The sequence below is a fragment of the Oncorhynchus kisutch genome, linkage group LG19, assembly GCF_002021735.2.
Source record: "Oncorhynchus kisutch isolate 150728-3 linkage group LG19, Okis_V2, whole genome shotgun sequence".
NCBI lineage: Eukaryota > Metazoa > Chordata > Actinopteri > Salmoniformes > Salmonidae > Oncorhynchus > Oncorhynchus kisutch.
This window is the reverse complement of record NC_034192.2, coordinates 37,633,163-37,647,445: the sequence shown is the minus strand read 5'-3', so window position 1 is coordinate 37,647,445 and position 14,283 is coordinate 37,633,163. Positions and strand designations below refer to the sequence as shown.

The 14,283-nt window shown below is 44.5% G+C and overlaps 1 protein-coding gene and 1 long non-coding RNA gene across 18 annotated transcripts in view; one reads left to right on the top strand and one right to left on the bottom strand.

Annotated features, from left to right (window-relative positions):
• The first annotated feature begins 6,829 nt into the window (after positions 1-6,829).
• LOC116354953 (uncharacterized) lies at positions 6,830-7,385 on the top strand. The gene is made up of 2 exons (XR_004204133.1): positions 6,830-6,942; positions 7,195-7,385. It is a non-coding gene; the product is annotated as an uncharacterized LOC116354953 (long non-coding RNA).
• A 3,092-nt stretch (positions 7,386-10,477) lies between these two features.
• LOC109880673 (catenin delta-1) overlaps positions 10,478-14,283 on the bottom strand; it is a 43,667-nt gene continuing 39,861 nt past the window's right edge. For 14 of the 17 annotated variants that reach the window (XM_031797092.1, XM_031797097.1, XM_031797098.1 and 11 more), the window contains one exon: positions 11,066-12,306. In XM_031797092.1, coding sequence (XP_031652952.1) covers positions 12,248-12,306 — 59 coding nt within the window. In that variant the 3' untranslated portion in view covers positions 11,066-12,247. Of the gene's footprint in view, positions 12,307-14,283 lie in introns of all 17 variants that reach the window. The other 3 variants (XM_031797093.1, XM_031797100.1, XM_031797107.1) reach the window with 2 other exon arrangements.

Sequence of the window (14,283 nt, the reverse complement as noted above, 5' to 3'; positions counted from 1 at the left end):
GTTTCTAGATGCTCAACACAAAAAGTACAATCAATGTTAATGTCTTTTTTATTTAATTTTTTCTTATTTTTCTTCAGGTAATGATTCGCAGGGTTATACTTATGGATCATTCTGAAAGAGACCTCTTCGACCTTGTTAACAAGCAAGTATTTGTGTGTTAATAACAACCAGACTTTTTTCCAACAGATATTAGTGATCAATGTATTCCAGTAACTTGTGACATAAGGAATGGATACAATATCCCTTTGAAATAAAGCACGTATAGATCTGCTGTTCTGAGGGAGCAAAGAGAAACATAATTTCCCCATTGGATTAAGCGAGGGTAGGTCAAGAAGGTGAGGTCTGGCCACACCTCTAAATAACATGAGAGTTCCAGATGGAATAGCATCGAAGACTATGGCGAACTCTCTAGGTGTTACAGGGATATTGTAACGAGATAAAATTAAAATAAAATACTCATAATTGAGTAACAATCCTGCATTAAAAGGTTGACTCAGGACACCAGTTCTTAAAAAAATAAAGACTTGTTTCTATACAAAATGTCCTTATTGTTCCAAATGAAATACCTATGCTGTCATGTCTTGTTCCTGTTCTTTCTCTTCACTCTGTCTCCCTCTGCTGGTCGTATTAGGCTACCTTCTCTTTCTCTCCTCCTCCAGCTGTTCCTCATCTCCTCTAACTACCTCGTTCACCCTTTTCCCACCTGTTCCCTTTTTCCCTCTGATTAGGTCTCTATTTCTCTCTCTGTTCCTGCTTCTTTCCTTGTCAGATTCTCGTTTGAGTTTCTCATGCCAGAACCAAACTATCGTCTTGTTTGCTTCACCCTTGTCCCATCCTGTTGGAATCTGCCTGTTCTTCTGATGCTACGTGTGATCAGGTACCTCTGTCCGCTACGACCCGCGCCTACCCAGAGAGACCAGCAGTCTGTCGCCGCAACCCAGCTATTCTCCTCTGCTGCTAAGAAGGGGACTCTTTAGTAAATATCAGAAGGACTTTCTGTTTCATTTGTCGCCCTCTCTGAGGGTTGTCTATTTTGCCATTTTCTACATCTGAAGAGGATCTATGTCTTCCCTGTGTTTTTACATTAAAGGACTCTGTTTTTGTTAAATCGCTTTTGGGTCCTCACTCAAGAGCACAACAGAAGAATCTGACCAAGAATGGACCCAGCGATTTCGGATCCTTTCCACTCAGCCGTCGAGATCCAGGGAGCGATGCTAGGCAGACACGAGCAGGAATTGTCTGTTGCTCGACATGCCGTTGAGACCCTGACCGCCCAAGTCTCCGACCTCACAAGACAGGTTCACCATCTCCGCCTCGATCCACCGGCCACTTCCAGGGCTTCCGAATCTCCGGAGCCCAGAATCAATAACCCGCCGTGTTACTCTGGGGAGGCCACTGAATGCCGCTCGTTCCTCACCCAGTGTGATATTGTGTTTTCTCTCCAGCCCAACACTTACTCCAGGAGCACAGCTCGTATCGCCTACGTCATATCTCTCCTTACTGGACGGGCTCGTGAGTGGGGCACGGCTATCTGGGAGGTGAGGGCTGAGTGTACTAACCAGTATCAGGACTTTAAGGAGGAGATGATACGGGTTTTTGATCGTTCTGTTTTTGGGGAGGAAGCTTCCAGGGTCCTGGCTTCCCTATGTCAAGGTAATCGATCCATAACAGATTACTCTATTGAGTTTCGCACTCTTGCTGCCTCCAGTGACTGGAACGAGCCAGCTTTGCTCGCTCATTTTCTGGAGGGTCTCCGCGCTGAGGTAAAGGATGAGATTCTCTCCCGGGAGGTTCCCTCCAGCGTGGATTCCTTGATTGAACTCGCTATTCGCATAGAGCGACGGGTTGATCTTCGTCACCGAGCTCGGGGAAAGGAGCTCGCGTTCTCCGTTGCCCCCCTCTCCGCATCACTACCATCTTCCTCCGCCGGCTCGGGTGCTGAGCCTATGCAGCTGGGGGGTATCCGCATCTCGACTAAGGAGAGAGAACGGAGAATCACCAACCGCCTCTGTCTCTATTGCGGTTCCGCTGGTCATTTTGTCACTTCATGTCCAGTAAAAGCCAGAGCTCATCAGTAAGAGGAGGGCTACTGGTGAGCGCTACTACTCTGGTCTCTCCTTCAAGATCCTGCACTACCTTGTCGGCCCATCTACGCTGGACCGGTTCGTCAGCTTCCTGCAGCGCCTTGATAGACTCTGGGGCGGAGGGCTGCTTTATGGACGAGACCTGGGCTCGGGAACATGACATTCCTTTCAGACAGTTAAAGGAGCCCACGGCCTTGTTCGCTCTGGATGGGAGTCCTCTCCCCGGGATTCAGCGTGAAACGCTACCTTTAACCCTCACTGTCTCTGGTAATCATAGCGAAACCATTTCTTTTTTAATTTTTCGTTCACCTTTTACACCTGTTGTTTTGGGTCATCCCTGGCTAGTTTGTCATAATCCTTCTATTAATTGGTCTAGTAATTCTATCCTCTCCTGGAACGTCGCTTGTCATGTGAAATGTTTAATGTCTGCTATCCCTCCTGTTTCCTCTGTCTCTTCTTCACAGGAGGAGCCTGGTGATTTGACGAGGGTGCCGGAGGAATATCACGATCTGCGCACGGTGTTCAGTCTGTCCAGGGCCACCTCTCTTCCTCCGCACCGGTCGTATGATTGTAGTATTGATCTCCTTCCAGGAACCACCCCCCCCCGGGGTAGACTATACTCTCTGTCGGCTCCCGAACGTAAGGCTCTCGAAGATTATTTGTCTGTAGCTCTCGACGCCGGTACCATAGTCCCCTCCTCCTCTCCCGCCGGAGCGGGGTTTTTTTTTGTTAAGAAGAAGGACGGGTCCCTGCGCCCCTGCATAGATTATCGAGGGCTGAATGACATAACAGTTAAGAATCGTTATCCGCTTCCTCTTATGTCTTCAGCCTTCGAGATCCTGCAGGGAGCCAGGTTTTTCACTAAGTTGGACCTTCGTAACGCTTACCATCTCGTGCGCGTCAGGGAGGGGGACGAGTGGAAAACGGCGTTTAACACTCCGTTAGGGCACTTTGAATACCGGGTTCTTCCTTTCGGCCTCGCAAACGCTCCAGCTGTCTTTCAGGCATTAGTAAATGACGTCCTGAGAGACATGCTGAACATCTTTGTTTTCGTCTACCTTGACGATATCCTGATTTTTTCACCGTCACTCCAGATTCATGTTCAGCACGTTCGACGTGTCCTCCAGCGCCTTTTAGAGAATTGTCTTTATGTGAAGGCTGAGAAGTGCACTTTTCATGCCTCCTCCGTCACATTTCTCGGTTCTGTTATTTCCGCTGAAGGCATTAAGATGGATCCCGCTAAGGTCCAAGCTGTCATTGATTGGCCCGTTCCTAAGTCACGCGTCGAGCTGCAGCGCTTTCTCGGCTTCGCAAATTTCTATCGTCGTTTCATCCGTAATTTCGGTCAGGTGGCAGCTCCCCTCACAGCCCTTACTTCTGTCAAGACGTGCTTTAAGTGGTCCGATTCCGCCCAGGGAGCTTTTGATCTTCTCAAGAATCGCTTTACATCCGCACCTATCCTTGTTACACCTGACGTCTCTAGACAGTTCGTTGTCGAGGTTGACGCGTCAGAGGTGGGCGTGGGAGCCATTCTTTCTCAGCGCTCCCTCTCTGACGACAAGGTCCACCCTTGCGCGTATTTTTCTCATCGCCTGTCGCCGTCGGAACGTAACTATGATGTGGGAAACCGCGAACTGCTCGCCATCCGCTTAGCCCTAGGCGAATGGCGACAGTGGTTGGAGGGGGCGACCGTTCCTTTTGTCGTTTGGACTGACCATAGGAACCTTGAGTACATCCGTTCTGCCAAACGACTTAATGCGCGTCAGGCTCGTTGGGCGCTGTTTTTCGCTCGTTTCGAGTTCGTAATTTCTTATCGTCCGGGCTCTAAGAACACCAAGCCTGATGCTTTATCTCGTCTCTTCAGTTCTTCAGTAGTCTCCACCGACCCCGAGGGGATTCTCCCTGAGGGGCGTGTTGTCGGGTTGACTGTCTGGGGAATTGAGAGGCAGGTAAAGCAAGCACTCACTCACACTCCGTCGCCGCGCGCTTGTCCTAGGAACCTTCTTTTCGTTCCTGTTCCTACTCGTCTGGCCGTTCTTCAGTGGGCTCACTCTACCAAGTTAGCCGGCCACCCCGGCGTTCGGGGTACGCTTGCTTCCATTCGCCAGCGTTTTTGGTGGCCCACTCGGGAGCGTGACACGCGTCGTTTCGTGGCTGCTTGTTCGGTCTGCGCGCAGACTAAGTCCGGTAACTCCCCTCCTGCCGGCCGTCTCAGACCGCTTCCCATTCCCTCTCGACCGTGGTCTCACATCGCCTTAGATTTTATCACCGGACTGCCTTCGTCAGCGGGGAAGACTGTTATTCTTACGGTTGTCGATAGGTTCTCTAAGGCGGCTCATTTTATTCCCCTCGCTAAGCTCCCTTCTGCTAAAGAAACGGCACAAATCATCGTCGAGAATGTTTTCAGAATTCATGGCCTTCCGTCAGACGTCGTTTCGGACAGGGGTCCGCAATTCACGTCTCAATTTTGGAGGGAGTTTTGCCGATTGATTGGAGCTTCCGTCAGTCTCTCTTCCGGCTTTCACCCTCAGTCTAACGGTCAAGCAGAACGGGCCAATCAGACTATTGGTCGCATCTTACGCAGTCTTTCTTTTCGTAACCCTGCGTCTTGGTCAGAACAGCTCCCCTGGGCAGAATACGCCCACAACTCGCTTCCTTCGTCTGCGACCGGTCTATCTCCTTTTCAGAGTAGCCTCGGGTACCAGCCTCCGCTGTTCTCGTCTCAGCTCGCCGAGTCCTGCGTCCCCTCCGCTCAGGCTTTTGTCCAACGTTGTGAGCGCACTTGGAAGAGGGTCAGGTCTGCACTTTGCCGTTATAGGGCGCAGACTGTGAGAGCCGCTAATAAGCGTAGAACTAAGAGTCCTAGATATTGTCGCGGTCAGAGAGTATGGCTCTCCACTCAAAACCTTCCCCTTAAGACAGCTTCTCGCAAGTTGACCCCGCGGTTCATTGGTCCGTTCCGTATTTCTCAGATCATTAATCCTGTCGCAGTGCGACTTCTTCTCCCGCGATATCTTCATCGCGTCCACCCGGTCTTCCATGTCTCCTGTGTTAAGCCCGTTCTTCGCGCCCCCGCTCGTCTCCCCCCCCCCCCCATCCTTGTCGAGGGCGCACCTATCTACAGGGTCCGTAAGATTTTGGACATGCGTCCTCGGGGCCGTGGTCATCAGTACCTAGTAGATTGGGAGGGGTACGGTCCTGAGGAAAGGAGTTGGGTTCCCTCTCGGGACGTGCTGGACCGTTCGCTGATCGATGATTTCCTCCGTTGCCGCCAGGTTTCCTCCTCGAGTGCGCCAGGAGGCGCTCGGTGAGTGGGGGGGTACTGTCATGTCTTGTCATATTATGTCTTGTTCCTGTTCTTTCTCTTCACTCTGTCTCCCTCTGCTGGTCGTATTAGGCTACCTTCTCTTTCTCTCCTCCTCCAGCTGTTCCTCATCTCCTCTAACTACCTCGTTCACCCTTTTCCCACCTGTTCCCTTTTTCCCTCTGATTAGGTCTCTATTTCTCTCTCTGTTCCTGCTTCTTTCCTTGTCAGATTCTCGTTTGAGTTTCTCATGCCAGAACCAAACTATCGTCTTGTTTGCTTCACCCTTGTCCCATCCTGTTGGAATCTGCCTGTTCTTCTGATGCTACGTGTGATCAGGTACCTCTGTCCGCTACGACCCGCGCCTACCCAGAGAGACCAGCAGTCTGTCGCCGCAACCCAGCTATTCTCCTCTGCTGCTAAGAAGGGGACTCTTTAGTAAATATCAGAAGGACTTTCTGTTTCATTTGTCGCCCTCTCTGAGGGTTGTCTATTTTGCCATTTTCTACATCTGAAGAGGATCTATGTCTTCCCTATGTTTTTACATTAAAGGACTCTGTTTTTGTTAAATCGCTTTTGGGTCCTCACTCAAGAGCACAACATATGCAGGGGGAAAAAATCATGTTTAAATATTAACGACCACGCTAAGAATACTTGTCTATGAAAAGCAGATAATGTTGCAGGAATCTTATCAATGTTATAGTTACAAAGTAACATAAAATTGAGGCCACCAAAACGGGAGAAGATATGAGGGATGAAATTCCAATTTGAAGTTGGAATCGTTAAAACATGTTTAGCCCAATTTATCTTAAAACTATTATTCAAAGTAGGAAAAAAAAAAAAAATGGAGACCACCATATTCATGTGAGTTCATAACGACAGATTTCTTAATATAATGTGTACGATATAGGGACTGGGCTGCATAAATAAATCTGGAGATACCTGCTTTAGCAAGCAACACTCGATCTTTCAATGATAAATCCCTCTGCATCCAATGGTTCAACTTCTTTTTTTTCTTCTTTCAATAATAGGTATAAAATGTAATGAGCAACTTTCTTGTTGATCCTTAGAAATATGGTAATCCCAAGGTATGTTACTTTTTCCTTGACTGGAATATTGCATATAGAGGGTATCACACAGTCTTTAACAGCAAACAATTCACACTTATTAAGGTTTAGGCAAAGACCAGATGCTTTGGAAAATATATTTATCACATCGAGTGTGTAGTACTGTTGAGTATGCTGCAGCTCAGCGGAGCCACGTCAGTCAGGGTTAACAGCGTGGGCGCACATCATGACAAGTGACGTGAGATTCAACAAGGAACAGCAGCACTAGCTAGCTAGCTTTATAATTCTCACTCAACATTATTATTTGCGTGGTTCTTTGTATCCTGAACGCCCACAGTCCTACCAATCATTACAGCAAGGAAGAGACATCCATTACATCCAACAGTGAGAGAGGATCCATCAATGTGCTTTCTATCTTGAGTACGTAGCTAGCAGACTTAACACGCTAGTTTACTGTCTAGACACGATTCTACTGTCAGAATGCCAGGTAAATGGGCGAACATTTTGCAAAAACTAGGGAATAGAAAGGGGTATAATGTAATGTATTAGCATCGTGGGAGATGACAGAAAAGGTTGTAGGTATTGCAGATGAAAAATGCGAGCCCACCACGCCGATCTTATTTCTCATTCACAAACGGAGAAACAAGAGAAATGCTGCTCCATTTTCTAATGCAAGAACATTGTTTGATTCAGGAACTACATTTGTATGAGAATAACAGTTAAACAATCATCCTTACAGATCGCTGCACATTTTGCATGCCACTCCATCATTGCAACTAGATCACCTGGGATGCATTGAAGGCATTGCAAAGAAAGGAATCCATTTCCCAGAACAAAATGCACGGCTCTCATGAATGAAGTTATAGGGCCCGCAGTGCATGAGGAACTAATAAATAAAATTGTGGGGCTCTCGGTTGGCCTAACCCTGCACTATCTGTCTGTTCCTTTACTCTCTGTAGAGCAACATATGGGTAATGGCAGCAGCAGCACCAACTTGTTTGGGGATCACTTCATCCTAGATGGATGGCTACTACCAAACTAGCACCACTGTTTTGGTGTACTTATCTCTACACATTAATTTACATTTATTATGAAATAAAATCCAAAAAGCAAACTGTTGGGGATTTTAGTTTTTCATACTCCAGTTTAAAGGAATACAATTATTTTAGAGCAATGTGACTTGTATTAACATTATTTCACAATGATTAACATTGTGTTAACACCATTTCACAAGAATGTTTTCTGAAAAAAAAACATACCTCTTAACCATTCACTATCAATCATTTCAATAGTTCAGATTAAATCATTTAATGTGATGAACCAATAAAAAGGGAATAATGCAGAAAAGCAATTTGACCACAAGTATTTAGATTGCACATTTATCCAATAGTTGTCTCCATAATGACAAACTCCTGTAGCTGCTGAAAAAAAAGTTGGGCAAGTTTTCAGGCCTTTTGGGTGGGTTTTGAGTGGTCATTGGATTGCAAATTTTAGCTTGACCTGGCAACACTGCTAAATGGGTTGCCACAAATGCATCTTTAGAGAAAATCCATACGGTCTATGAAAATTATTTATTTGTGTAGTGTGTACTGGACTGTAAACTGTACAGATGAGTAAAAATGTTTTAAACCAAAACTTTATTCCCCCTCAATTTGCATTTTTCTCCCAAATTACGATTATTGTATTAATCTAAAACAATTAACTGTAGATCTAGGCCAGACCTACTGGAATTTAAATCATTAAATACATTCACCGTCACTGACAGACAGTTATACAGGGCTAATAAATCTAGATTAAGACATTAGAGCATTGTAGACTAATTATAGCCTTGTAATGGTCCAGACTCCAGGTTCTCATAATCTGCACATTATATATACATAGCCCAAGTGGCTGTTGAATAGAACAGACATAGGGACACAATTGAGTCAAAGACAGAAGCCCCTGGGAGTCACATGCAGATTTAATCATGATCTGATAATGAACTTCACTGCAAATTCCACAGGGAGATTCTAAAAACCTTTGATCCACCTTCAAATAGAATCCTATGGCACAGGCAGAATTCATCCGAATTCCACGACTCAAGTTCAAAGGGTTCTATTCCCAGTGTATTCCATAGGGTCAGTGAAAAGGACTGGGTTTGAGGGTGAGGTATCCTTGTGCGGTTTGGGTCTAGGCCAACGTTCCTCGAATTTCTCAAAGAAGAGTGGATCGGTGAATGGCCCAGAGTAGATAATGTGCTGGATTAGGTAGATGATTGCCACGACCATTGCACTGATCAGAAAGAACGGTATGAGCGGCCGCAGGTGAGCCCACACAACCCCCACCTCATATACCAACGATCCCAACCCACCTTGGTTACCAGTGTGAGTGGTGCGGCGAGACGAGTCTGGGAACATGGTGGGTGAACCATCCTGCGTGTTGGAAGACGGGGAAGAGAGGTTATCCATAGTGGAGTAGCAGAATGAAGAGTGATGCAAAACTCTTTCAATATTTAAGTTATTTTTAGCCTGTGATGTCTCCAGTTAGGCTAATCATCCATGGAAAAAATAAATGCAAAGAACATTCTGTAGTTCGAGTCACTAATCTCTTGCACCACACACTTCCTGTGCTCAGTAGCTGTTGCTCTCTCACACAGACACTAGTTACCCCCAGTGCTTGTCAATAGTCCATGGCTGGTAAGGTTTTGCTCTTTGCTCCAAGTTTGACTTGAAGACTTGAATCTTAATGGGTCTGAAGTCAACATGTTTAAATCCTTACTAACATGCCATCTGGAGCAGGTGGTGTTCCCTCTTTCTCAATCTGTTCTTTAGTTTTCCTTCTCCTGCCCTGCTGTGTGGATTCTGGAGAAACATGACACTGCGCATGATTGAGAGAGCAAATGAAGGAGAGTGGCATCTTTAAATAGCTCTAGTACCAAGTGACAGGAGAGTGTGCAACAGGGGAGCAAGGAGAGAGAATCTGCTGTATTAAGTGCCCTCAAATTTAGGGAGAGACACATAGGCTACATGCATACCGTACACACACTAACAACACTTATTCACTCTCGTACGCTCATACAGGGGCAGACCTAATGATTTGAAAGAAGAATAATTTTAGGACCCAGGTCGGTATATTTAAAAAATATTTGATAAAACATAGATTTTGGCCTTACTGCTAGTCAAAAGAAAGTGTTTAGAAGTGTCCTATACCCGAGATATAAGCTCAGAATATATTTTTTATACCATGGAATTAGCTGTATACCTTTGACGGGGAAATGCCCTATTCACTTCCATCCATTCAGACGTTTTCGTGATGTCTCCTGGTCTGACAAACATGGCTGTAGCGCTGAGGTCGGCAGATGGTGGATTGAGACGCAGCCCATGTAAAAAAAAAAAAACTCTATTTTAAACAGATTAAGGGGCTCGAGCTGAGAAATGTTCTATGCCCAGCTCATGAGGCCCCCTCCGCCTAATGGTGTCTGCCAGTGCACTCACACACACTTGAGGCTTCATGATCCATCCTACAGCTGTAGTTAAATTGCATAAGCTGTAAGGAAAAGAGATGTCTGGAATACTGATAAGGGTTTACGAGGGGACATTGAGACACTTTGAAGCGCTCATGTTCATTGGTCACATCCACCCTGGTATCGTCTCACAGCATGAGACATGAGTCAAAGTCTGAGCACATATTGAACACTCAAATTTCATCGGTGGTCAAAATGTTCCCCAGGGTCATGTTAGCCTGTTAGGTCACATACAGCAATGTCTAGGACTTACTGGCCAAGGAGTAGACTCAAAAACACATGCAGAGGGGTAGAAACACCTTTCAGGCATCTCAAATGTAGTAGATGCATATTAACTGTGAGTGGGGCACAAGACTGAGCAGACCACCCCTAGCTCAAGCCTTCATGGTTATTAAGGCGTGAATGTGTGTGTTTGAGTTAGGGTGTCTGGTTACCCAGACAAACTACAGAGTACTCCTTTAATTAGACGTGTTTATCCCAAGTACACATCTCTAGCCATCACACATGCACACAAATCTAATCTGGTCTGAGAAAAGATCTTTATTTTATAAAACAGTATTGCCAGTTACATATTCTTAGTGAAAAAGAAACTTTTCAGAGCCAAGGCAGGTATGTTCATCATCATTGTACATGAATAGGCAATAATAACAAGAAATGATGCATGTGGAATTGGTCTCTTGCCATTCAAAGAAAGTGGTAAAAACAGAATAAAAACTATAACAGGTTGCATATGCTTCACCCATCACTCTCAACAACCATTCCTAAATCAGAAAACAAAATATTAAAAACACAGGCACAAAATTAAGTCAAAGCACAAAGAACAGATCTTCTATACCAAAATGTGCTTTTAGTGTTTTCCCCTTAGCCTGGTCCCGCTGTGTCTACACCCGAGTCACCTCTGAGGAAACCAATACTCTCAATACGTAACAAGTGTCATTTATAGAGAAGACCAACCTCATTCTCCTTTTCAACCATTGTCATTGGTCCATATCAGCGGCACATTGCTCTGTCCGGTGTAACAGTAAGTACTGACTGTGCGATTAGCGTTATAGGTGGTTCAGAGAACTGTATTTTATTAAAACAGACACTAATAATGTCTAACATGCAGAATAAAGAATCTTCTGAGTTCTATGCAATACATTTCTAACAACCCATCCGATTGAATAAGTCCCATGTCTGTAGTGGGGTTCTGTATAGTAGTGTGGGGAATGAGTTCCTAGTGTTGTAGTTTAGTGTTGGAACGTTATCTAGTGTATGGGCAATGTAGGACTAGGAGCTGTGGTGCTTTTTAACAGTGTGTGAACTGTAGTATTCCAGCTACCTGCACAGCAGAAGCTAAATCCACACAGCCATAGTTAACATTTCAGGAGGGTAAGACGGCAGTCTAACGGTCATATCTTTACATTAGGGGAAACAGACATGTAAAAAAGAAAAAGAAAAAAAGAAATCACTTAACAAAAGATGCAGTTGGTAAATCTGTAAAAGCCACAATTGAAAAGAACAGACAAATAAAATAAATATTTGCCACAGGAGTAGAAAAACACATGAAAGCACAAAATGAAATCCTTTAAAATACACGGTCATATGGGTTTTGTTCGTTAACGAAGCTCTCACACACATCCATCTCACACAGATCTCCTGTATGGCACTCACACACAAACTGACCTTAAACGCTCCCAACTAACCCAAAACCAACCAGACGAAGATAACTAGAAGAGATTAAAATAACTCCTAGAGAGACATTCTGAAACTATGAGGCCGAGCCCCATTGGTCCACCAGTCACTTCCCACTCACCAATCCCAATCTGGGCACTATTTAAATTAAAATCAACCTTGAAGGCAGACACCTCCCCTACCAATCAAACATGTCCTCTTTTTATATACATACCCTACAGATATTTAAAAATAAATTCATCTCAGGATGCAGGTGATGGCAGCAATCTGATTCACGACAACGACAACACATGGATGAGTATGAGGACGATAAATCTAACGAACGACAGGGAACGCTCACTGAGCCAAATGTTGGATGTAAGTAACCATAGAAACAACAGAAATAAACAATGATTGTCAAACAAAGATGATTGCCTTGAAAAAGGGAATATCAATAAAACTTTAGATATATTTCTGATGCTACTATGATCCGTGTGTGTGTGGTGTCAGTTTGAGTGTTAGATTTCTGATTGCAACACAACTGCTTTCTTTGGATCCCAACCCTCATCTTCATAACCACAGACTTGTGATGGAAGGAGCAAAAGAGGGGGATGAGAGCAAGTCTGTGGGTCTCTCCTCAGTAGCAGTGGTAGGGCAGGGGCAGCTCACTCTGGGTGATGCACACTATCAGTTTTTCTGGAGGGAGAAGAGAATGATAGGCAATACATTTGATTAGTGCATGTGTTTATACTTCAAAGAATAAAATGCAAACAGTACACTCAAGTGGACTCTGTGGTGCAAGTATGTGAGTACACACAATATGCCAAAATGCAAGTGCCTACGGTATATTGTTAAGGTATATGATACAGCGTATAATACAAGTCCACATAGCATACCAGTGTGAAAGCCTCTTGGGTATTCAATGTTTCCCCTGTATTCATCATAGCGCCAAATAGTATACACTGAGTGTACAAAACCTTAAGAACACCTTCCTAATATGGAGTTCCACCTCCCCCTTTTGCCCTCAGAAAAGCCTCAATTCGTCAGGGCATGGATTCGACAAGGTGTCAAAAGCGTTCCACAGGGATGCTGGCCCATGTTGACTCCAATGCTTCCCACAGTTTTTAAGTTGGCTGGCTCTCCTTTGGGTGGTGGACCATTCTTGATACACACAGGAAACAGTTGAGCGTGAAAAACCCAGCAGTGTTGCAGTTCTTGACACTCAAACCAGTGTGCCTGGAGCCTACTGCCATACCCTGTTCAAAGGCACTTAAATATTTTTCTTGCCCATTCACCCATACACAATCCATGTCTCAAGGCTTAAAATCCTTCTTTAACCGGTCTCCTCCACTTAAATTACACTGGTTGAAGTGGATTTAACAGGTGACATCAATAAGGGACATCATAACTCACCTGGTCAGGCTCATGAAAGAGAAGGTGTTCCTAATGTCTTGTACATCGAGATATATACACACACATACATATATATCGAGATATATACACACACACACAAAACAAAAATAAACACAACATGCAACAATTTCAAAGAATCTGAGTTAGTTCATCAGTCAATTTAAATTCATTATGTCCTAACCTATGGATTTCACATGACTAAGCAGGGGTGCAGCCAGCCAATCAGAATGAGTATCTCCCCACAAGAGAGCTTTATTACAGACAGAAATACTCAGTTTCATCGGCTGCGGTTGTGAGACTGGTTGGACTTACTGCGAAGCTAAAATTATATTTAGGCGGCTTATGGTAGAGAAATGAACATTCAATTCTCTGGCAACAGTTCTGGTGGACATCCTTGCAGTCAGGATGCGAATTGTACGCTCCCTCAACTGGTGGCATTGTGTTGTGTGACAACACCGCACATTTTAGAGAGGCATTATTGCCCCCAGCACAAGGTACACCTGTGTAATGATCATGCGGTTTAATCAGCTTTGTGATATGCCACACCTGTCAGGTGGATGGATTATCATGGCAAAGGAGAAATGCTCACTAATAGGAAAGTAAACATTTGCGCACCAAATTTGAGAGAAATCATATTTTTGTGTATATGGAACATTTTTGGGATCTTGTATTTCAGCTTATGAAACCAACACTTTAAATCTTACGGTATATTTTTGTTCGACGTGTGTGTAATATCTAGTGACAAGAAAAGGTATCTGAACCCTTTGGAATTATCTGGATTTCTGCATAAATTGGTCATCAAATTTGATCCGTGATCATCTAAGTCACAACAATAGACAGTGTGCTTAAACTAATAACACAAATGATTGTATTTGTCTTGTCTATTGAATAGATAATTTAAACATTCACAGTGTAGGTTGGAAAAAGTATGTAAACCCCTAGGCTAATGACTTCTCCAAAAGCTAATTGGAGATGTTGTTTAGAGCTGCCCTGCCCTATTAAAAAAACCTCACAATTGGAGTTTGCTATTCACAAGAAGCATTGGCTGATGTGAATCATGCCGCGATCAAAAGAGATCTCAGAAGACCTAAGATTAAGAATTGTTGACTTGCATAAAGCTGGAAAGGGTTACAAAAGTATGGCTAAAAGCCTTCATGTTTATCAGTCCAGGGTAAGCCAAATGGTCTGTAAACAGAGAAAGTTCAGCACTGTTGCTACTCTCCATAGGAGTGGCCATCCTGCAAAGATGACGGCAAGAGC